At 50.2% G+C, this 23,372-nt stretch overlaps 1 protein-coding gene across 1 annotated transcript in view; it reads left to right on the forward strand.

Annotated features, from left to right (window-relative positions):
• The first annotated feature begins 1,083 nt into the window (after positions 1–1,083).
• The window catches only part of Wnt3a (Wnt family member 3A), a 44,339-nt gene continuing 22,050 nt past the window's right edge, over positions 1,084–23,372 (forward strand). Inside the window, exons 1-2 of the mRNA XM_034506434.2 lie at positions 1,084–1,295; positions 16,402–16,643. Coding sequence (XP_034362325.1) covers positions 1,225–1,295; positions 16,402–16,643 — 313 coding nt within the window. The 5' untranslated portion in view covers positions 1,084–1,224. The remainder of the gene's footprint in view (positions 1,296–16,401; positions 16,644–23,372) is intronic.

Genomic DNA, 23,372 nt, shown 5'->3' on the forward strand with positions numbered 1-23,372 from the left:
CTATGCCTTCAGGTGCTCCAGGGAGAAGCTGGAGCACATCCAAACTTGTACCTTGTCCTCAAATTACAAAACTCCCTAGGGTCTTTTCTCTGGGCTACAAAATTCTGCCAGTGGCCTCAGTTAGGAAGAATCAATGTGTCTGACTTTGGAAATTTCACTTTGCCTTCCCAATCGGCAAAATAACGTTTGCCAAAATCATCAGTCTCCCCCCCCACCCCCCCCAGTAGCCTACTACTGCCTTGAAAGCAGTGGTTCCAGAACCTGAGCCCAGGGCCTGGCACTTCCTTCCCATGAGTTTCTGTGTTCTCGTCCCTGGCTGGATATGAGGGAGAGAGTAGAGGGATCAATTCTTGGACTTAGACTCCCTAACAACTACCTGCGTACAGAGTCCGGCAGTACTCCCTGCTTCGGGAGTGGGTGTGGCTACAGACCGACTCCTGAGACAAGGTGATGGACGACAGGAGCCTCAACACTGCCAAGAGCAAGAGACAGGATGTGGCAGAATAGAAAGTGCTAGAGGCGGGCTGTATGTCTTGCCCTGAGCTCAGGGAGCCCGGGGCTGGAGATCCAGAGCCTGGTCCTCTGACCCCGATATGTTGAGACCGGGAAGAATGAAGCCCAAGTCTGAGGACTACGCAGTGCAATTCTCAGCTGGCACAGCGCGGTCCTGGAAGGCCACTAACCCCGTGCACAAGAACTCGCCATGCACACCTGGGCACATCCAACACCCTGTGCATCCCGACGCGCATTGTAGTCCAGCACATACCAGCAGTGCCCCAGCACTCCCTTCAAGAACACCGACACACCCCGCACTCTGCACACACCTTCAGCACCCCAGCGCCGGGAACTCTCCCATTCACCCTAGCACCCCGCGCACCCACGGCCACGGGAGGGGCCAGCGACGCGAGGATCCAAACCCCCAGGGCCCCGCCCGCCCCCTGCCCGCCCCGCCCCGGCCCCAGCCCCGGCGGGCGCCCCCCGCGGCGCTGCCCCGCCCCCGCCGCCCCGCGCCGCCCAGGGCCTCGGCCCGCCGCCCGGCCGCCGGCCCACCTGGCGCAGCGCCGCCCTCGGAGCCCGTGTACCGGTGCACACCCGGGAACCCCGCGCACCCCGCTGCCACAGAGGGCCCAGAGCCACTGCAGCAGCGCCACCTCCCAGGGCCGGGCCAGCCCCGGCGTCCGCGCTCTCGGGGTGGACTCCCCCTGCTGCGCGCTCAAGCCCACGATGGCTCCTCTCGGATACCTCTTAGTGCTCTGCAGCCTGAAGCAGGCGTTGGGCAGCTACCCGATCTGGTGGTGAGTGAGTCTACTTGCGTTCTCCCGGGGTCTCAATGCCACCCTAGGGCAACCGCCCCCTGGGGCAGGGCCCCCACCGTCGCTCCGCGCACTGGCTGCGGGCGGGTTGTTTTCCTTGGCTGCCACTTGGACCTGTTCGGGCCGCAGCTGGGACGCGGGTGGCGGAGCTTCCGGGGATACTGATTCCTCTGGCAGGAGGGGAGGGAGGGCAGTGAAGGTCCATGCTGTCCCTGGCGTCGAACAAGAATGGCAGAAAGCGGGTCAACACATGACACTAACGCCTAGGCGATGGTCGAAGAAAGAGGGTAAGAGGGAAGCCGCGCCAACGAAGAGGGAGATTCATCTTAGGGACCCTATTTTACACACACACACACACACACACACACACACACACACACACACTAAAACAAAGTCGGCAAGACAAGACCGAACAGCTCGGGGCAGCGCAGTTACGTAAAGACAGTCCGAGACCGGGCGGGGAGTGGCTCGGAGCCTGCGGCAAGGCGCACCGGGGCCAGCCCGGAGCCGTGCGCGCTTCCCCAATGCTTTTGCTTAGCTTCTACGAGGCTGTCGGGGTGGAAGGGTCGGTCTGCCGTCCACAGCCTATATTTGGCTGACAAGGAAACGCTGCTGCTGGAAGGGTTGAGCAGTAGGTAAAGTAAGGGATTTGAGTTTCCCCGGAGTGAGAGGCTTGGGGACCCGGTCCTGGAGAGGCTGGACAGCATCCTCCGCGCCAGACAAGGCACACTAGAAGACCTTCTCAGCGTAGGGATGGAGTGAGATTAATCCAAGGATAGGTCCTAACTCTCAGGCCCTACGTCCTCCGCACGTACCCTGAGAGAAGGAGAAATTGGGGCGACCCTTCCTGAGGGTGTGTGACACTTCCTCCCTTCATGGAGCGTAGACTTAAGGTCACGATCAGCTGCGCAGATCTCTCCTCGAACACAAGCGAGAGGATTGGGAGCGTCAAGGGACCGGCGCTCACTGCTGGTGGAGACTCAATTGGACAGAAGCCTCCCCACAAACATGCGCACCACCCCCCAGGAACACTCCGACAGCTTGCCTGGAATTATAATAATTATGCCGAGGGGAAGGGGGGACCCAGCGAGCCGAAGTACATCTAATCCGATAATCATTTTTCTCTTCGAGATGCTTCAGGAGAAGAGCTGAGAAACCTGGGGTGGGGATACAGGGCCCGCGCCGCTGTATGGAGGGTGGGCAACCGGGAGTCGCTAGGGGCTGGAGAGGCTGCTTGCTGGGCAGCGGCTGCGCAATACAGAGATCTAGCTGAGCCTCGGCTCCCGAGAGATTTTTAAGACCCGGAGGGGCACCTGTGGAGCCCTGTGGCCTCCGGGAGCGAGGATTGCGTCGGGCGCGTCTAGGAGCGCGGACACACTGAGGCGCGTCCCGGCGTCCGCGGGGAGCCAGGGGCAGCGCGTCCGAGGGAGCCCCGCGGGCTGCCCGCTGCTGCGCCAGGCTTCTAATTAGAACCCGCCGCCGCGGAATTCCTGGGCTCAAGAGGAAGCGCCTTCGCCCCCGCTCTACTCCCATAAAGAAGGGCCTTGTCGCCAACCCCCAGGCTACCCCGCCATCCTGGGACTTTAGTCCCTGAGGTCGTGGGGGGTCACTAACCGGGTCCACCCAGGCCCGCAGAAGTATAGCCTTTTCACCTGGGTTGTTAGACCCCCCCCTCGGGTGCACCCGGCATTCTCCAGGTGAGAGGGGAGGGGTGTGAAAAGTGAAAAAGCCCTTAGCCTTCCCACCCCTCCCCTCAAAGGACCGGGGCAACCCTTTGGCCCCAGAAAGTGATACGGAAGTCCACCTGGTATTCATGGGGTTGGGTGACAAGGGCCACCTCTCCGCCCATCCCCTACTCCCACTTTGTTCTCTGTAGGATTCTCACACTTAACAATTCTGCTTCCTGAGACGCAGCCCCCCTCGCTCTGGGATTCTGGCTTCCTAGGGACAAGACCTAGTTCCCCTCCTGCCCTCTCTATTCCCTCTCAGTCCCTGGTAGGCTCAAAGTGTCAGCTGGATCGCGCCCGCACAATGGAGAGCAAGGGTCTCCTAAAACTGCGGCGGCAGTGGCAGTGTCAGCAGTCGCTTGATACAGCGTGGTAGCTGGCTCTTTAATAAAGGTTGTTTTGCAGTTTCTACTTACCCAAGCTTCAAGCGTCTCCTCTTTTCTCTTTTTCTCTTGCCCACACTCTGGGCCTAGATGAGGCATAGCCCCCAGTGTGGAGGAACATCATGGCTACTGTGCTGGGTGGGTTACTGGTGAGCACCATACAGAGGCGAAACTGGGGACTCAGTGAACCTTTTCTTAAGATTTGGATTTGTTACATTCACGCTCAGCCTGCGTGCTGAATCTTTTACTTGACCTCCCAGCCAGCCTGAGCCTCCCTCCGCCTTTCTGGCCCCAGCTCTCCTTTCCTATGAAAGCGAAAGTGAACCGCAGAGAAGTTCCTCACCTGCAGGACCAAAACCAGGAAATCTCAAATCAGGAGTAATTAGGCTTTTGAAGATGGTGTGGATCTTGGGGGGGCGGGGAGGCGGGGGAGGGAGAGAGGAGAAAGTTGGTGCTTCTCTGCTTCTGGTGGAACCATGAAGGTCTACCACATCCCTAGGACCTACTCTGAGGGATGGGTGGTATATTCGATACCCCATTGCCAGTCCTGATACTACAGACCCATCCAAAGTAAGACCTCCATGAGTGTTTGTTCTGGGATCTTCGGGAGCTGGGGCAAGGGTCAGGCAAGTGGACCAAACCGCATCTCAGAGGAAGGTTCTCTTCCCTCTTTCCACTCCCTTGCCAGATTCTCTTCTCACAGAGTTATAACTGATTGGAAAGAGCTCAAGGGAAGAGAAGCAGTTCATGAGGCTAAAAGAAAGTAGGCTCCATCAGAGGACTCACACTGGAGAAACTCTGAAGATACATCTGGGGGCCCCCTCCTTCCTCTCCCTTTCTCATCTCTTGTCTAGAGATGCCAGCCTTGTGGCTCAGCCTTGTCCTTCTCCCCAGACACTGAGCTAATAGGTGGTAGGAAATTGACTTTAGTCAAACTCACAACTCCCTCTGTCCCCTCCGCAGGTTACACAGCTGTGTCCCCACCCTCACTGGCCACTTCTTGCTGTTGTCTCAGTTCTCAGCCCTACACTCACCCCATGCCCTCACTGCCACCTGGATTTCCTGTCTGTGTCCCTGTTCCTTGCTCCTTTACTTGTGGGAGAGCCAGTGTTCCAGCTCCCCTTTCTCCCTTCCTCATCAGGGTCCCTCTCCTGTGAACATGTTCCTATTGGACCACCAGCTCCTGCGTATGGGAAACACCGCAGAGCAGATGGGCCGGTGCTCAGCTCTCTCACGGATCCTCCGGAGTTCTAACAGTTTCCTCCGTGGGGTTCTCCCTGGTATCCCTGAAGCAGTGTGCTGTGTTCCCAGGGACACTTAAGGAGCTCCATTTCTTTAGGACCAACTCTAGTTCCTCTTCTCAGCACATAGGTCCCCCTGGCTTCTCACTCTTCTCTGCAGCCCTGACACCCCCCCCCCCCCCGGCCGTGCACTGCTGGGCACAGACAGCCTCCAAGGAATTAGGGCTCTTAGCGTTCTTCCCACCTCCTTGTGACCTGGTGATGGATGCCAGCAGTCAGCCTCACAGTGGGGACAAAGCCTGGTGGAACACACAGGGTAGGTGAGAGAGAGGGGGTTGGGGGGAGGATAAGAGAGACAGACTAGGGGGCGTGTGGGTATAAGGTGAAGAGATTACAGATGAGGCGATGGTCCGTGTAGAATTGCCAGGTTGCCAAGGTGAACAGGTGCATAGGCTGTTGTGTGGAGCAGATGAGGAGATGAGAGCGTACAGCTAGGCAAAGACTGAGGAAGAGCCAAGCTGAATTTCATTTCCTGGCTGGCTTCAGGGCTGCAGACGTTACTCCAGAGCTGTCATTTATGATGAGTCTTCATCCCAGTCCAGCCATTAAAGACTGTGCTCTCTCTCTCTCTCTCTCTCTCTCTCTCTCTCTCTCTCTCTCTTTCCTTCATCTTCAGGCACTTTCCCCACCCGTCCACCTCTGTCTCTCAGTTCTCTCTGTTCCCTCCTTCCTTCCCTTTCTCTCCCAGTCTTTCACTTCACTTGGTCAGTAACTAACATAAAACTCTCAAAGCAAAAGAAATCTGAACCCTACATAGCTTACCACTACTACTAGTATTGTGACTTCTGGGGCACCGGGCTAGGTGTTGTGTCCTCAGAACTGCCAATCACTCAAACTGCCATCATTAACCACAAGAGGAACATTCAAATCCAGCCCTTTCCCAAGACCAACTTGCCCAGCTCTTCCAGACTTTGATGCTCTCACCCTCCAAATGTTATGGGGGTGGGGATGTCTCCAAGGCTGGTGTCTTTCTTCCACCAGCTTTATGTCCCCTTAAAATGACTTTCTATATCAGACCCCTTTGTGGCCAGAGAGCAGAGAGTGAGTCAATTCAGTAGCACTGAGTACACTCTTAGGCAATTATGAATGTCCTGGTGACATCCCCTACTTACATTTGATCCCGTGTACAAACCTTTGGTCTGCTCAGGCAGTGGTGCATACAGCATGCCTTTAATGGCAGCATTGTGGAGGCAGAGGCAGGTGTATCTCTGCGTTTGAGGCCAGCCTGGTCTACAGAATGAGTTCCAGGACATCCAGGGCTACACAGAGAAACCCTATCAGGGAGGGGTGGCAAAACAAAAAACAAAAATCCTTTGGCCTGGAGGTTTAGACCCTTGGCAACTCACGTATCCTTCTTTTTGGTGTGGTCCGGGATTCAGGAAATAGGACTCAGATTTTTCACTTTGGCCCTCAGAATCAGAATACAATCAGTGATTTTTGATATGTGACCAGAACCTAACTGTAAAAGATCAGTCTGTGAGGAACGCAATTTCTATGTGTGGTGGCGGTGGTGGGGGGGGGGTATTGCGGCAGCTTACTGACAGTGCACCAACAAGTTAGGTTCTTCTCTGATTGGTCTGGTAGGCCTGTGTACCAGCCTGAAATCACTCATCCGCAGAGTTCTTCCTTTCTCTAGACCCTAGGTCCCCGTGTGAGGACTGCCGGCCCAGCCTTTGGCATGTTTGCATTTGCCTCTGTTCTGGGAAGGTGAAGCATTAGGCTGTTGGGCTGAGAGGGTTCAATGAGGACCATTTGGGTCTCTGACAGTCCTCTGGAGAAGAAGGCTTCGTCTTCTGCTTGGCCTCAGAGGCTGAGGCAAGCGTGTAGGGAACTGACAGGAGGCTGACCTAGGTTCAGGGTGTGAAAAAGGCCTCCTGAGGGCTTGTCCTGGTACTAGTCTTGCTATCTAGGACATGATGAGTGGCAGAATCCAAGGCTGAGGAAGGGAGCCACTTCCCTTCCCTTCTGAAGGCTGAAACCTCTAGTGGACTGTTAGCAACACAGGGGCCACATAGCCCTCCTTAGAGTCCACAAAGTCCTCAAGTCTACCATGTGCACCTGAAGGAAACATGTCTCTGTGATGAGCTGTTGATCACATACTGCATTTGTAGAGAGGTCTGGGGCTAAATCTCAGAGAGGAGGCATAGGCCCATGACCAGTGAGGCCTTAGCCATTGGACCTGTACCCAGGAGCATTCCTCCCCCTTCGGAAAGAGCGAACTTCCAACACCTATCATCATCAAAGTCAAGCGGACCCAGTCAGTATGGCAGTATGGCTTCCTTTCTCCTCCTTGGATTTGCTTTTATGCTCTTTGTTGCCAACCAATAAGATTGTGTCGAGTGGATGAACGGACAGAATCTTTCCAGTGAACAACAGACACTGTACCCAAGCATGGTGGACATGGGGACACATTTTGATATTTCTAATACCTTCCCTCATCCCACCACGTGACAACTTTCCAGCTCTGAGACCTAGAGGAACCTGGCCTCTGCCTCTACCTAGGTCTCCCTCCAGGGCTCCCCAGGTGACACCCTCGAGGTGTCTGATACATTGGCGCTTCCACATTCCTTCACCAGCAGAACGTGCCGCTGCCGCCCAGGGAGGCTGGCAAACACATGGCCGCCGGCGCGGGAGCCTCCCGCCTGCCAGGACTCGCTCAAAGTATGTGTCAGTAATCCTGCTGGCCCGGCGGGGCAGGACAGGCGCTGGCTGGGAAGGCTTCAGGCAGGGCGCTGCGCTGCCTGGAGTAAGGATTTGGGACCCCTCCCCAACTCAGAAAGTGCTGGAATCTCAAGGAGGGCTTCCATTTTCTAGGCATGCCGTCCATTTGTGGGAAGGCAGCAGAATGTTGGGGAATCTCAGGAACACAGGTATCCTGGGGACAGCTTTCCATCTGGGTGGTTCCTGGGCAGCGCCATTCGAGAGAGGACAGTGTGCTTTGTCCAGTGAGCCCCATGCCCTGGGTCTTAGGTATGAGTGTGGAAGCCTGGTGATGCCACTGAGAGGTACAGTACTCCAGAGATAAAGGCCTGAATGGGATGGATACTCCATAGATCCACAGCATACTTGCCCAGGATCCTTATCAGCAGAGACCTCTCTACCCGTGATCCTCTTTGTTCCCTCTGGGCCTGGGCAGAGCCTTGGGAACCCCACCTGCTAGGATCCAACTCAGTGCTTACTGTGCCTGACTCCATGCCAGCAGCGGACAAGAGAAGTCAGGCAAGCGAGGCACTTCCTGCACCAGATACAGATGCAGGGAGAGGTGGACAAGAGACACTCCCGGACAGGCAGGTAGCAGGAGCACAAGTATACAAGGCTTCTGTCTGTGTGTTTGTGTGCATGTGTACATGCACGCTCATGCTCGCGCGTGCGCAGTGAGGCCCTGTCCATAGGCTGTGACTCTAAGTCAGAAAAGCAATGGGGACTTGTATGTCCCACTCCTATCTTGAAGCCTCAGTTAGAATAAAGTCTACCACCTCATTGATAAATAGGGAAACTGAGGTCAGGACACTAGGAAGGGAGTCAGTACTCAAGTGAATAATAGCACTGTACCCCGGGCTTCTCACCTATGCCTGTCCAAATGCAACCGGCCTTGGCACCCCTGCCAAGTTACTTCCTCACACAGCTCCCTTCCGCCTGCCCAGAAGCTTCCATCATAAATACCAGTGGGACCCCAGCTTGCCCCTGGAGGCTTGACACCAGGTAATATGGATCCGGTGCCATGACACAAGGATGGGAAAATCCACTTGAGACCAAATAGAAACTGGGGAACCTTGGCCCGGGGAGGCCAGTGCTGGCCCAGGCTGGCCTGGCCTGCTGCCCATCTCCCAGTCCTGGACCAGCCTCCTTCCTCTGCTGCATGTCACAGCCAGCGTCTCTGCTATATCCCTGGCCAGGTGCCCGGCCTTTCAACAGGAGCAAGGAAAGGAGGAGGGAGAAAAACCATTAGTGTTTGCCGGCTGCAGGCGTGGCTCACGTGGCTGCAGCCACAGGATGAAACCCCGAGTCTAAGGATAGGGCTATGTTCCAAAACATAGCAAGCTCTAAGTAGACAGCCATGCCTACCCCTTTAAAGACAAACTATGATTAAGTAATAATAAAAATTTAACAGCATTAGTGAAAATGAAAGCAAGAGGAGTCTGAGATCTGATTGGCATAACACAGGCGTTTTTTACTGGTGTGGGTTATTCTTGTTTGACACCCCCCCACACACACACACACATGCTTTTGTAAGGATAAAAAGTTTCAGCCCTGCTTTCTGAGGCTTAGTTTAAACATCTGTATTTTTGGAACTTTTTGATGATGGCCTGTTAGTTACATGGGGTCTGAAGTGCTTAGGGTCCACTACCTAACTTTGGTTGCCAGTTCTTCTTCTGGGACCCAAGAAAAGGCTTGGGGTGGGGTGGGGTGGCCAGACCTTTCTGAGAAGTGGCAGGGAACACTGTTTTTTTTTGGGGGGGGGCGGGGGAAGGGTGTCCAGAGGACCTTACAATGTGACGTTCAATTGGACAGTTAAAATTCTAGCTGAAAGTAGAGATTGAAGGCTTCTCCCAAGAGGCTGTCCTCCACCCTGGTTGGCAGAGAGAGGGGAAGTGGAGTGAATTCCTCCGGTCGTGAATCACAAAGGCCAGGTGCAGAGAAATGGGTGCAGCGAGGGTGTGCCGCCTCCCAACTTCTCCCCAGGCCCAGGCAGGGCCCTCCTGCCCTAGCTGTTTCCATCACCCCAAGGCAGGGTTCAGACCTTACAGTGACCTCGCAACTGGAGGAGCTGGATATGGATTGGGAGTGACTGGTTACAGTGGGAGTGACTGGTTACAGGGTCTCCTATTCTTAGTGCTCTCCGGGGTAAAAGTTAAAGGTGCAGACTAAGTCAGGACAACCTGAGGGTTCTCTGTCTTTGTCTGGACACTGGTTTACACATGTCAGAAGGATGCTTTGTGAAAGGAGATAGGGGGTTGGGGAAAGGAGAGTCCCTCAGACACTCCTGAAAGCTCACAGTTGGCACTAGGGGCTTAATAAAGACTAGGTTCATTCTGGATGGGATAAAGACTGCCAGTTTGTTTGGCTGGTAGCCATCTCTAGGGTCTTGTAAGCAGGCAAGGGTGACTGGCTAACTGGCAGTGTTTGGGTTCCACTGGTCCCTATCCCTTCTCTAATACCTGATATCTCTTGGAGGTTCGGATCTGATAAGTCTTGGCCTTTAAGGGAGAGCAGTAGCCCAAGAGGCCAGTGGAATTTTAGATGTCTAGGGGAAATTATGTTCATCCTTAACTCCTAGGAGAATGGGGTGGGGAGGATAGAAAAGGCAGGTGGTAACAGCCTTCAGGGCCCATGAAGATGCTCAGCTGTCTTGCATTTGGACTCGAAGATTCCTTGTCTTTGAGTTACCTTTAGAGTTGTGGAATGTCAGACTGGAAGAGACCTCAGGTCAGCAGCTTAAAACTGCGTTTCCGACACCATGCTTTAACCCTGTCACCTATGGTTCAGCTATGGGCACTGAGGTTCCAAGAATCTCAGAGGGCAGACCAGAATAGACCAGCACAGTGGGTCAGATGAGACCTCACGGTTGGGATCCCCACTCTCATCCTCTTGATGACTCTCCCTTGACGGAAGTGGCATGGTAAGGGAGGCAAACCACTTTTGTAACACTGTCATTTAGATGCGCTGGCTGCACACGGACTCTGCTTGCTGCGTTTCTCTATATTAGACTCATTCATGAATGTTATTTTGCTTGGACTGGGGCTTACTACATTTTAAGAGTGTTATAGTACATCAGGGCCAAGTGTACGGTGGCTCAGACAGTAAATGAAGTATCTCCTACACAAGCACAAAGGCCTGTTGTGTTTGATCCTCAGGGCACACATAAAAAGCATTATCTGGTAGCGTAGTTTTGAAATGTCAGTGTCGAGGATGTAAAGACAGGCAGGCCCCTGGAGCTCACTGATAGTAAGCTCTAGGTTCCAGTGAAAGACCCTATAACAAGACACATAGTTCCTAAGGAGCAACACACAAGATTGACCCCTGGCATCCAGTGCATGTGCTCACACCTGAACAGGAATGCATAAGGGGGTGCCCTTGGGAGCCAATGTGCTGGGACCACTGTTTTTACCATAGCAACCTGAAGTCTTGACATAGACTCCACTCACAAAGTCTTGGTTTTTTTGTCCCAAGTGGCGTTGGGTTGCACCTGTCCTAGTTTGTCACATACAGGGTCTGTGAACACATCTCCCATGAGCAACTAGATCTGAGGGTGGACAGATACAGGGCTGGGATTTGAAGGGACAAACATAGCAAGAGATGATTTGCAGAAAAAAAGGTCCTGAGCAGCATCAGGAAGGGGCAGCTGTCCACAGGCTAAGCCAATGAGCTTGTGGTAGCTTGGACACAAGATGCCTGGAAGGTGGCATCTCTCAGAGTTGCCTTTTTGTTCTGGGTGTTAGGACTCAGGGAAGGGGAGAAGAACCCAATGCAGTGAGGACAGTGGTGTAGCCCTCGCTTCTTGCCAAAGCAGAGCAGATGCCACAGTTTTAAGAACTATTGCAGCTCCCAAGTGTCAGCCAGACTGGGGAAGCCACTTTTAACCCCACTCACATTGTTGGGGGTCATTTTGTGTATTCGTGGCTTGGGGCAGCTCCTGAGAATCCCTCTGTGGTCTCAGAGCCAGAAACTTGGCAAACTCCATGCTTCAGATCCAACTTCTGAAGGCACACATAAGTAGGGAAAACTTAGAACTCCAGACCTCAGTGTATGCCCCCCAAAGTCCTGGTAGGACATTCTGGGCATTGTTTTGGACCTCAGAAATCTGGGAATAGCTCAGAGTGTGAGGTGCTGCCAGATTCTGGGCTTGGAGAGGCTTCTGGGGATAGGGGATGGAAGCAGGAAGCTATGTGAGCTTGAGCGTGTAGTGTGGCTACTCAGCCTACAGCCGTAGGACCTGCTGGGTAACTGAACCCTTGAATCATACTCCTCTGAGCCTCTGGGTGCTAATGCCATGTTCATGTTCCCAATGGGACAAGGAATGGAATTCTCATTCCCAGCTCTGCTAACTGCAGCGAGACCTCACCCCTGATCACGAAATGAGGTGACCCGGCTGCTGTTACAGCCACAGTTTCTGACGTCACTGAGAGACACTCACGATGACAGATATCGTCATAGTGGGTGGGAACTGGAGAAGAAGTTACAGATGCTGTTGCTGTTTAGTGTTCTGTAGAAGTCTAGCACGCACAATAGCAGGACCTCTACAAAATCCCACCCTGCTCGCCTTCCTATAACTCAGCTGATTTGGTTTCTCATAGCTGTACTGTCTCCACTTTCCTTCTGGACTATTTCTTTTAGTTTTTAATTTTAATTACATTTTATTTATTTATTGTACATGTCCACTTGCTTTTGTGCACAGGCCACAGCAGGCTTGGGGTGGAGGTGGGGGTATCAGAGAACAGCTTCAGGAATCTGTTCTCTCTTTCCACGGTGTGGATTCTAGGGATCAAACTGAACTTTGTCAGGCTTGGCAATAGGCATCTTTATTCACTGAAATCTCTCTCCCACCCTGGAGTGTGTCTTCATGACTGTACAAAGAGCTCCTGGCACTCACCTTGTAGTCGGTGTCCCCTCATTCTGGTGTTAAGAAAAAGTAAACCAGGTGTGGCAGTACACATTTGTGATCCCCAATGACAAAGGCTGAGCCTAAAGAATCATGAGTTTGAGGCTAGCCTGGGCTACTTAGCAAGAGCTTGTTGCTTAGTAGTGATTGCCTGGCAGGGGCAAGTCTCATCAGCTGAGAAGGAGAAGGAAAAGGGAGACAGTCAGGAAATGGTAAGTTAGCCAGAAGTTTGGGAGAACACTTGAAATAGTCCTGGGGAGGGTCAGAAGTTCATTGGCTACATATGGAATTAGAGATTGAAATACATGGGACTATGTCTCAAAAACAGAAAGAAAACTAAATAAATGAATACATGTTTGACTTTGTATAGCTTTCCCTCTGTATTCTGTAGGCACAGGCTTAGCTAACGGAGAATTGAAAATGTTTGTAAAAACAGGGCATGGTGGCACACGCCTTCAATCCCAGCACTCAGGAGGAGTCAGAGACAGGTGGATCTCTGTGAGTTTGAGGCTAGCCTGGTCTACAGAGAGAGAGTTCCAGAGTGTAGTTTAGTTAGTAGAGTGCTTGTCTACACACAGAGTCCACACCTGTAATCTCAGAAGTAGAGGCAGGAGGATGAGGATTTCAAGGTCATCTTTAGCAATTTAGCAAATTGGAAGTTAGTCTGTGTCAGAAAACAAAAATGGACAAACAAACAGACAGAAAGAAAGAACTAAGCAAGCTAAAACAAAACTAGGCTGATCACCACAGCCCAACTGAAGTCCAGAAAGTTATTGAACCTCCTCCATCCTGCCTGCCCATCTCCATTGTACAGCAGCCACCCTGCTCAGTCTTCAGCATCCTGTCCACACGGCCTCTGTGCCTGGGCTTTCCTGATGGTCCAGCTCTCAGAACAAGAAATGACCTAGACTGCATTCAAGGCACTTCGGAGGCCCCTGGGTCCAGAAAATGTTCTCTTCCACCTCCCTAAATCCATGCGAGGGAGCAGGAGGGATCCTGCTGGAGCTGCCCACACCCTGGCCTCCTAGCTAGGGGAGGTGGCGAGCAGGGACCTGCCCAGAAGAGGGGAGGCAGAGAAGGCTGACTCAGCATCGCCAGAGGAAGGGGGCTGGGGAGCAGCTATGGACCTGGGAAGTCCCTTCTCTGCCTTCCTTGGGAGCCATTTCCAGCAAGGTGGGAGGGGAGCTGAGGTCTGACCACTCCACACCACTGCACAGTTTCCTCTTCAGCAGCTTCCTTCTGCAGCATCCTCTTCTTCAGCTCATCTTCCAAGCCCACATCATCAGCACCCAGGATGAGTGCTGGCTTCTGGCATCTAACAAAGGAGACCGCCTACTCTTGGGAACTGGCCACTGGCCCTAGGCAGTTCCTACTGTGAAGACAGAAATGGCCAGTTTTTCTTTTTCTGCTATTTGAGAATGGTCATGCCTTCCACTGACTCTAAGTCTCCTAGTTAACTGCATTTACAGAGTGAAGATTGTCTTCTTTATGGATGGACAGAAAGATGCTCTTACCCTCTTTCTGGGAGCTATGAATGTAGCTCAGTGGGTAGAATGGTTGCCTAGCAACTGTGAAATCCTATGTTTGATCCCTGGTACTGCAGAGGCAGACGGATCTCTGTGAATTTGAGGCTGGCCTGATCTATGTAATGAACTCCCAAACAACCAGGGCTATGTAGAGAAAACCTGTCTCAAAACAACCAAAAGAGGGGCTAGAGAGATGGCTCAATGGTTAAGAGCATTGACTGCTCTTCCAGAGGTCCTGAGTTCAAGTCCTAGCAACCTCATGGTGACTCACAACCATCTGTAATGGGATCCAATGCCCTCTTCTGGTGTGTCTGAAGACAGCAACAGTGTACTCATATACATAAAATCTTTAAAAAAGAGAGGAGGAGGAGGAGAAAAAGGAGGAGGAAGAGGAAAAAGAGGATGAGGAAGGGAGGAAGGAAGGAAGTGGGGGCATGGACATTGCCCGGACCAAGGGAAAATTTTGCTTTTCCACAGGTAGGAGAATCTTGAGATGAGTGTGGGCACAGTGGGTGATGGGGTTCAGGGGGTCTAAAGAACGGTAGAAGGAGAGCCAACTTCCTCCTGGATCCACAGGAGGAAAGCAGATGAGCATGATGAGGCATGGTGGGACCTGGGGTTTTAAGGTGGTCAGCCAAAAGTGACATAGTGACAAGGCACACAGTGGCTTTTCACCTTGGTCTCTTCCTCTCTACTTTGGGCACCTGAACAGGCCCATCCTCTCTGCCCTCCTTGAGGGCAAGGAGCACAGATCCCAGTCCACTCCATATGTAGGTGTCTCTGCTCTCAAGCCAGGACCTTGGACAGTGATTTCTTTGTCCTGCTAAGTGTCTGCTCTCCACATACTAAGAAGTGCCCATGCGGCCCATCCAGTGCCATCAGGGACACACAGACAGCCATAGTGGTCTGCACTTAGAGAGCAAAGTGCTGATTCATACTGCAGGCAGGGAAGAGGACATCTTTGAGCCAGACTGACCATGGAGGTCAGGGGCATGAAGAGGAAAGACTCACAGCTACTGAGAGTGGAAGCAGTCCCCAGCCTGCATAGGGCTGGCCTTCTTGCGAATGTGGGGGCCTATCATGGGTAGATGTGCATGGAAAAGACCTACCCAGTCAGCCCACAGGCTTTATTCATAGCAAAGAGAGGAAGGACCAAGGAGCAAAGAGCAGGCCCTGTCATGGTGTGTGCACATGGATGCACATTACACTAAGGCCAGGCATTTGGTGATATGTGATATAGGTCTCTTGGGTATTTCAGGAGATAGGAGAATCCAGCTGTATGGAGAGTAGACCCCAGGATGGATGTGCTGGGGACAGCCAATTCTGTATGCGAGGGTTCCACAGTCAACAATTTAGCCTCTGAAAAATCAAAAGTGTTTGGAAAAGCCACGTATGGCAGCACAGACCTGTAATCCCAGCACTCCAGATGCTGAGACTACACAGTGAGAACCAGGTCAGCCAGTGATACACAGTAAGACCTTGTCTCCGAGAAAGGGAAGAGGGGAGATAGATGTTGGGAGCCAGGTATAGTGGCTCATGCCTGTAATTCCAGCAATTGGATTAGCAGTTCAAGGTCAGAACTGGCTCATAGCAAGTTTGAAGCCAGTCTAGGCTACATGAGACTCTGTCTCAAAAATAAGAAAAACAGGAAAACCAACAGGAAAAAGGGGGGAGAAACTATTAGGGAAGGTGGCTTCACGTGTACGGACCGTGTGCGGGCTTCCTGCATTGGCTTTCCTTGCAGTGGAGTGTGATGCTCTAATGTCTTAGAGTCCTTGTCATCTCTGTTTGGCATGGACAGAAGGGTGTGTAGACTATGTGCAAACTTCATGCTATTTTAAACAAAAGATCCAAATAGCTGCTGTGTGCGCGTGTGCACGTGTGTGAGAGTGTGTGGTGTTTGTGTGTGTGTGTGTGCGCGCGTGTGCTCACATAAGGTGTGCATGTGTAGGCCAAAAGTTGATGTTGGATGTCTTCTGTCACTCCCCGCTTAGATTTTTGGTACAGGGTCTGTCACTGAACCCAGAACTCCCTGGATAGATTGGCTGTCTCTGCTCCCCAAGTCAGTGCTATGGCTCCAGACATATGCCAACCTGGTTTTTACATGGGTTCTAAGGATCCTATCTCAGGTCCTTACGATCTCCTGGCAGGCACTTGACCAACACCTTCCTCCCCATCCTCCTCCTCACACTTTTCAGAGGACATTTGCTTTCTCCCCCTCCCCCACACCTGAGCTGGCCAGTGCCACATGCTCTGGGATCCACTGAGACACCTCAACGGATCTTCATCCTATGTTCTTCATCAGTATCTGTATCCTTCAATGCCTTCAGAGGCCTGAGCCACAGGCTTAGGGCCCCTGGACTCGTACAGAGCAGGAATGCAGGTCTGGTTCTTATGCACAGTGAGTCCTGACAGCTTGACCATGTGATGTACATCCTGGGTACATGGTCAACAACATGCTGTCTCTAGGTGCCCTTCCTGGAGGAAGCAGCTTCAAGCCCAGAGTCTGTTTCCAGAGACGGTCTCACTCACCTCCTTGTCTTCCCACCAGGTCCTTGGCTGTGGGACCCCAGTACTCCTCCCTGAGCACTCAGCCCATCCTCTGTGCCAGCATCCCAGGCCTGGTGCCCAAGCAGCTGCGCTTCTGCAGGAACTACGTGGAGATCATGCCCAGCGTGGCTGAGGGGGTCAAGGCGGGCATCCAGGAGTGCCAGCACCAGTTCCGAGGCCGGCGTTGGAACTGCACCACCGTCAGCAACAGCCTGGCAATCTTTGGCCCTGTTCTGGACAAAGGTACCCTGGGTGGTTTAGGGTCATCTCTATATGGGCATTGTAAGGCTTTCCAAACTTCACCTGGCTGGGCTTCCTCCTCCTGACCAATGGAGGGCCTTGGAGAAGAAAGGAGAAAAAAAGAAAAAGAAAGGGAACCAGAAGCCCACAGGGTGGGAGAGGCTTGGGGTATATATGGAAAGTGGTAGCCAGCACCCCTGGGCTAGTTTGGAAAGAAGAGAACGGCAGGAGGGCTAGGTGTTAGTTAGCTGCTGGCAAAGAGCAAATTATCCTAAAGTGTAGTGGTTAAGGCAGTAATTACCATGTGTTGACCTCCTGCTGCCGGGGGTCAGAGGCTGGGCTGGCTCTGTTTCCCATCCACAGGGAGGTCCACGTGAGGCTGTCTCAGCACCAGTCGCTAGAGAGGTCTCTGTGGGGCAAAGGCTTCTTTTTGTGGTTTCTGGGACCTAGGACAGAGCAGAGAAGGAGAGAGACACAGGAGGCAGAATCAGAAAGACAGAGAAATAGAAGAGAGAGAGAGATGGGGGGGGAGGAAGGAGAGAGAACACACACCAAATGAAAGCTTTCATGCCTTGAAAGAACAAGAAGGGAAAAATCATATAATTTAAATCACTTTAGAACATACAATCTCAGCACACTTAGCACACCCACAGAATTGCGACACCACCACTCCTAATTCCAAAATATTTTCATCCTCTCAAAAGGAAACCCCAAACCCATTACGCAGTGCCCCTGGCAACCACTGGTTTGCTTCCTACCCCTGTGGTTTTCTTATTCTGGACATTTCCTCTTGGTGTAATTATGCACTCTGTGGCCCTTTGTAGCTGGCTCCTTTCACTGAGTGTGAGGTTTACAAAGTTTATCTATGTTGCCATACACATCAGTGCTTCATTCCTTTTGATGGCTGCATACTATTCCATTCCATGTTGTTTGTGTGTGTGTGTGTGTGTGTGTGTGTGTGTGTACCTTAAATTATATCAAAAAAGAATTTTATATGTAAAGGATGATACCACCTGTGGATTTCATTTTTCATTGGCATATATTTATTGTATTGGGTTTTATGAGGACATCTTTATACACATATAGAATGTATTTTGACCTGACCTAATTCTGCTGCCCAGGAGATCCGTCTCCTGTGGGACCAAAATGGAGAGGGTAGGCCAAAACCATAAGCAGTGGATGGCTGTGGTTCCTGAGCCACCCAGCCTCCGTGTTTGCTGCAGAAGTCAAAATACACTCTTGACTCTCACATCTATCCCTGTGCACCTGCTAGATGCTCCCACACTTGAGGTACAGGATGGAACAGCACCTGTGGCTTTGCAAGTCTGACTTGGAAGCATGGCAACTGACTGTCTCCAAGGAGAACAGCATTGTGGAGAAGAGGCTGGGGCTGGGCTCCTGCAGTGGTCTACCTGTGACCTTGAAGGTGTTTAAATTCTTTCTTCCAGTGAGGTCAAAACAGACAACCTCATGAGCCTTTGGGGTGGAACTCTGTTCCCTGCAGTCTGACCCCACCTGCTGACTTTCACTTCCAGCAATCTGCAGGTCAGCGTGGCTCCACCCAGTCCCATCAGCCTCCATTCTCAATCCAGCTCTTCACCTCATATAATGACATCATGCCACCAGCCCTGACCCTATGGTTCCTCTGACCCCCTTTTACCCAATGTCATGACCCACCATTGATTTTTCTTTCCTGGTGACATCCATCAATTCACTTCCAGGGGTGTCAGCGTCTCTATCTGTAAAATGGGAAAGTAATTGCAGCTTGCAGCTTTAGAGCTGTGAGTTGGGCTAATTACACAGTTGCTCCCTTCAGGAACAGCACTGGTGTATAGAGAGGAAGGCAGGGTCCCCAAGCTGGTATGGTTTACCAAGCATGGCTTATAGTATGTGCATGTGAGGTCCATCCTGTGTCTTCATGGGAATGTGATGTGTGCACATGCAACAGTAAAAAAATGCTAGTGTGTACGCATGTCTTCCTACGTGACTACATATAAGCAGCTCATGTGTATTTTGTTGTTGTTGTTGTCTGTTTGTGTTTTGTTTTGTTGCTATGGCAATGTACCTGATACTAACAATTTAAAGAGGGAAGATTGACGTTTGGCTCTTAGTTTCAGAGGGTTCAGCACATGGGTAGAGGGCTCCATTGCTTCAGGCAAGGCAGTCATGAGGTGGCTGGAATGTGTTACAAAAGGTAACTTCACTGTGTTCAAAAGGTTCCTTCACTGGAACCAAAAAGCACAGAAAGCAGCAGGAAGGAGCCAGGGATGGAAGATACCTTTCTGGGTCATGTCCCTAGTACGCTTCTACCCACTTCCCCCGACGAGGCCTGTGTCTCTTAATAACGCCATGATATCCTGACTCTGTCAATTCTGCTTGTTAGTTCAAAGCTAGGTTTCAATCACCTCAACAGTCATTCCCAGAAAACACTCCATTTCAAAGCATTAACAGTGTGTATGGTTATAGTGTATACATACACGGACACACATGGCTTCAGTGTGGGACTGCACTCACATGTGAATCTGTGTGCATGCATGGTGCAGGAGAAACTGAGAGTTCTACATCTTCATCTGAAGGCTGCTAGCAGAATACTCACTTCTAGGCAGCTAGGGCAAGGGTCTTAAATCCATGCCCACAGTGACACACCTACTCCAACAAGGCCACACCTCCTAATAGTACCACTGCCTAGGCCACGCATATTCAAACCATGACAGTTGTGGGGGCCTTTAGAAGCTGAGATCTTGAGAGACTGGCCTTTGGAGGTTCCTGCCTGTAGTCTGTGCTGCAGTGAACAAACCCAGCTCCTATAACCACAGACGGCCTCTCCAACATCTTACCTCTCTGTGATGGTCTGAAATGAGCCAAACATTGTTTCTGTTGGGTATTTTATCACAGCACTTATAACTAAGTGCACATGCTGCCACCCTCATAATGCTAAAGTGAGTCTCTCACAGGAGCAAGGAGGACACCCCATGATCCACCAACTACGTTTTAGCACCAAGGAAGGGGCAAACTTTTATATTCTGCCATAGGGGGTAGGGCTCAGTTTCTTCACCAGCACTTGTTATTGTTATGTGAGCATTTTTTTCTTGAGTTTATCAGTTATGTATGTCCTTTATAAAAAAAATCTATTCAGTTCTATCTATCTATTCAGTTCTTCTATTCATGTTTTAATAGGGTTATTTCTATTTGGTTTGGGTTTCAATTATTTATATTTTTCTTAATCATAGATTTAATTTCTCCGTGTGTGTGTGTGTGTGTGTGTGTGTGTGTGTGTGTGTGTGTGTGAATGCTTATATCTGTCTCAGTGAATATGTGAAAGTCAGACAATTAGAATCTGTTCACTCTTCCTACTGTGTGGATCCCAGGGATGGAACTCAGATTGACTTGAGTTCAATTTCCAGCACCCACGTGGCGGTTCACCACCTTCAGTAACTTCAGTCTCATGGAATCCCACTTTCTTCTCACCTCCACAACATAGACACAAAACATGCAGACATTTAAAGTATTTATTTTTTATTTTTAAAAATTTAATTTGGCCTCGGAGGCCAAACAGGGTTCAGACCCTCCTGAGCTGGGATTACTGGCAGTTGTAGCTGTCCCATATGGGTGCTGGGAACTGGACTTGGGGCCACTGCAAGAGCAGCTCGTACTCTCAACTGCTGACCTGTCTCTCCATCCTCCTGCAAGAGTCTTTAACTTTGATGACAAGTCTCCAACTCTTTCTTCGGCTTTTAAGTTCTAAGAAAACTGGGCTGAACCCAAGGTCACGGATGTTTGCTCTTTCCTTCCTCCTGAGACAGGGTTTTTCTGTGTAGCCCTGCCTGTCCTAGAACTCAGTTTTTAGACCAGGCTGGCCTCAGACTCATAGAGATCCACCTGCCTCTGCCTCCTGACTGTTGGGATTAAAGCTGTGTGCCACCATACCAGCTACAGAGCTTGCTTTTTCTGTTTTCCTGAGTCTTATAGCTTCAAGCCAGATGTGATAGCATGTGGCTTCCTTCCTATTTGGCAGTCAGAGGTCTGATCTCTATAAATTTAAGAACAGCCTGGTCTATTTAGTGACTTCCAGACCAGTCAGGGCTCACAATGATTTTATATTAAAAAAAACAAAAGTAAAGAGTCTTATAGCTTTAAATCTGACATTTAGGTCTAAGATTTTGTTTTAATTTTTTTAATTAAATTTTTATTTTATGTGTATGGATGTTTGCATACATGCATGTTTATGTACCATGTGCCTGGTACTCAGGCCAGAAGATCCCCTGGGACTGGAGTTATATAGGGTTGTTACCGTGTGGATGCTGAAAACTGAACCCAGGTGCTCTGGAGATTAAGCATTGTTTTTATCCAATGAACTATCTCTCCAGCCCTATTTGATATTTTTTTAAAGTTATTTTTACTTCTGATGTAAGAATGGGATCCAACTTAATTTTTTTTTCTTTTTCTTCTCTCTCTTTTTTTTTCTTTTTGTTTGTTTTTTCAAAATAAAGTTTCTCTGTGAAGTCCCGGCTGTCCTGGTACTCACCATGTACACCAGGCTGGACTTGAACTTAAAGAGATCCATCTATCTGCCTCTGCCTCCCACATGCTGGGGTTTAAAACATGTGCCACTGCCACCTAGCTCCACCTTCATTCTTTACTGTGTTGAAATGCAGTTATTCAAACAGCATTTGTTACGAAGCGTATTGTTCCCCCATTGAGAAGCCTTAGCTCACTCACTGGAAATCAACTGGCTCTGTATGTTTGCACTGATGTATATAAAGGCCTTCTGCTCCATTCCACTGGTCTCTGAGCATCACCATAGCAGTGCCATGCAGTTTTCCTGTCTATAGCTTTGTCATGTGTTTTTTTAACTCAAAATTGTTTTGGTATTTGAGGCTGTTTTTATTCCATATGTATGTTAGCATTCACTGGCAATGTCCTTTTTTTTAAGACTTATTTATTATTTTTTTGTGATGAATACATGTGTGTATGTTTGCCATGTGTGTCCTTGGTGCTCACAGAGATCAAAAGAGAGCCTTGGATCTGCTGGAACCAGAGTTACAGACAGTGGTGAGCTGCCATGTGGTTGCTGGAAACTGAACCCAGGTCCTCTGGAAGAGCAGCTGGTGCTCTCAACTCCTAAACCATCTCTCCAGCTCCCACTTGTATAAAAGCTTGGGGATCTTAGGGGCTGTGTGGGAGGAGGAGGAGGAGGAAGAAGAGGGATGTTGTCAAGCTAGCAGTGTTGTGTCCTGACCCCCACACATAGGCTATCTTCCTGGTCCTACTGCTTCAGTGACTTACATTGTTTTCTAAATTGTTCCCAAGCATGTCTTCCATCTTTATTTACTGTGACACTCTTCTATTTCTTTTCTTTTTAAAAATTAATTTTGTAAATAAAGAAAATATCCAATAAGAAAAAAAAAAGAATAAATCCAGAGCATTTAAAAAAAAAACATATTAATTAAGTTTATGTCCCTGTGTGTTTTTGAGTCTCACATGCATGCCTGGTGCCAAGGAGGTCAGAAGAAGGTGTCAGATCCCCTGGAACTGGAGTTACAGATAGTGGTGAAATGCCATGTGGGTGCTGGGAACTGAACCTGGGTCCTCTTGGGGAGCAACAAACCCCTCTCCCCGGTGCTAACCATCTCTTAGCCCCATCTTGCTTTTCTTACTATGTAGAGTAACTAACTCGCTTCTAACTCACAGAGGTCCTCCAACCTCTGTCATCCAATTACTGGGATTAAAGGAGTGCACACACGATGCTCCCAGCTCATCATCGTTTTTTTTTTCCATTTTGTATTGTGTTTGGGTTGTTTGTTGTTAGGAGGCAGAGCTCTATGAAGCTCTGGTGCAGTACAATTGACCAGCTGCTCTGCGACCTGGATGAAGCTGTTCATAGGCTCTGACAGGTTGTTTGCTGTGCTATTGATTCCTTGGGCTGCTTTACACACAGGATGATTTCTCCTCTTCCTCCCACTCTGGATGCTCTTCACTCCTTTCCTTGATGTCTAGGGTGAGCATTCCTATTTTCCTAACCTTAGAAGGATGGCTCTCACCCCTTTACTATAGACAGTGATAGCTGTGGGTCCATCCAAGTTTTTAATTTTGTAGATTCAGGAGTAAAAAACTCTTTATTCATGTATAAATAGATAAAAAATTAAAAATATTTTATTTTTATTTTATGCATATGGGTGTTTTGCCTGCATATACATCTGTGCACCACATTCATGCAGTGCCCACAGTGGCCAAAAAAGGGCATTGAGTCCCTGGAGCTAGTGTTAAAGATGGTTGTGAGCCACCACGTGGGTGCTGGGAATAGAACTTGGGGCCTCTGGAGGAGCAGCCAGTGCTCTTAATGGTTGAGCCATCTCTCTAGCCCTTAAAGTTAGCATTTTTAAAATTTTATTTTGTTTGTTACACATACACACAGAGACACGTGTGTGCACATTCACACATGAATGTGTGTGCATGTGAACATGTATGCAAGTGTCTTTGGAGACCATAAGGGATCATTGGATTCCCTGGAGCTGGAGTTACAGATGGTCATGAAGTGCCATGTGGGTGTTGGATCCGCTACAAGAGCAGTACACTCTTACTGGCTAAGCTATCTTTCCAGCCCTGAGAGAAGTTTGTTTTAAATAATCCATTCTTTTTGATCTTTTAGAATTATGCCAAATTTTTATGACAATTTATTATCCAAAGTTTTTTTTTAGATGGGACGTGGTGCTATACACCTTTAATCTCTGT

This window comes from Arvicanthis niloticus, chromosome 6, assembly GCF_011762505.2.
Source record: "Arvicanthis niloticus isolate mArvNil1 chromosome 6, mArvNil1.pat.X, whole genome shotgun sequence".
NCBI lineage: Eukaryota > Metazoa > Chordata > Mammalia > Rodentia > Muridae > Arvicanthis > Arvicanthis niloticus.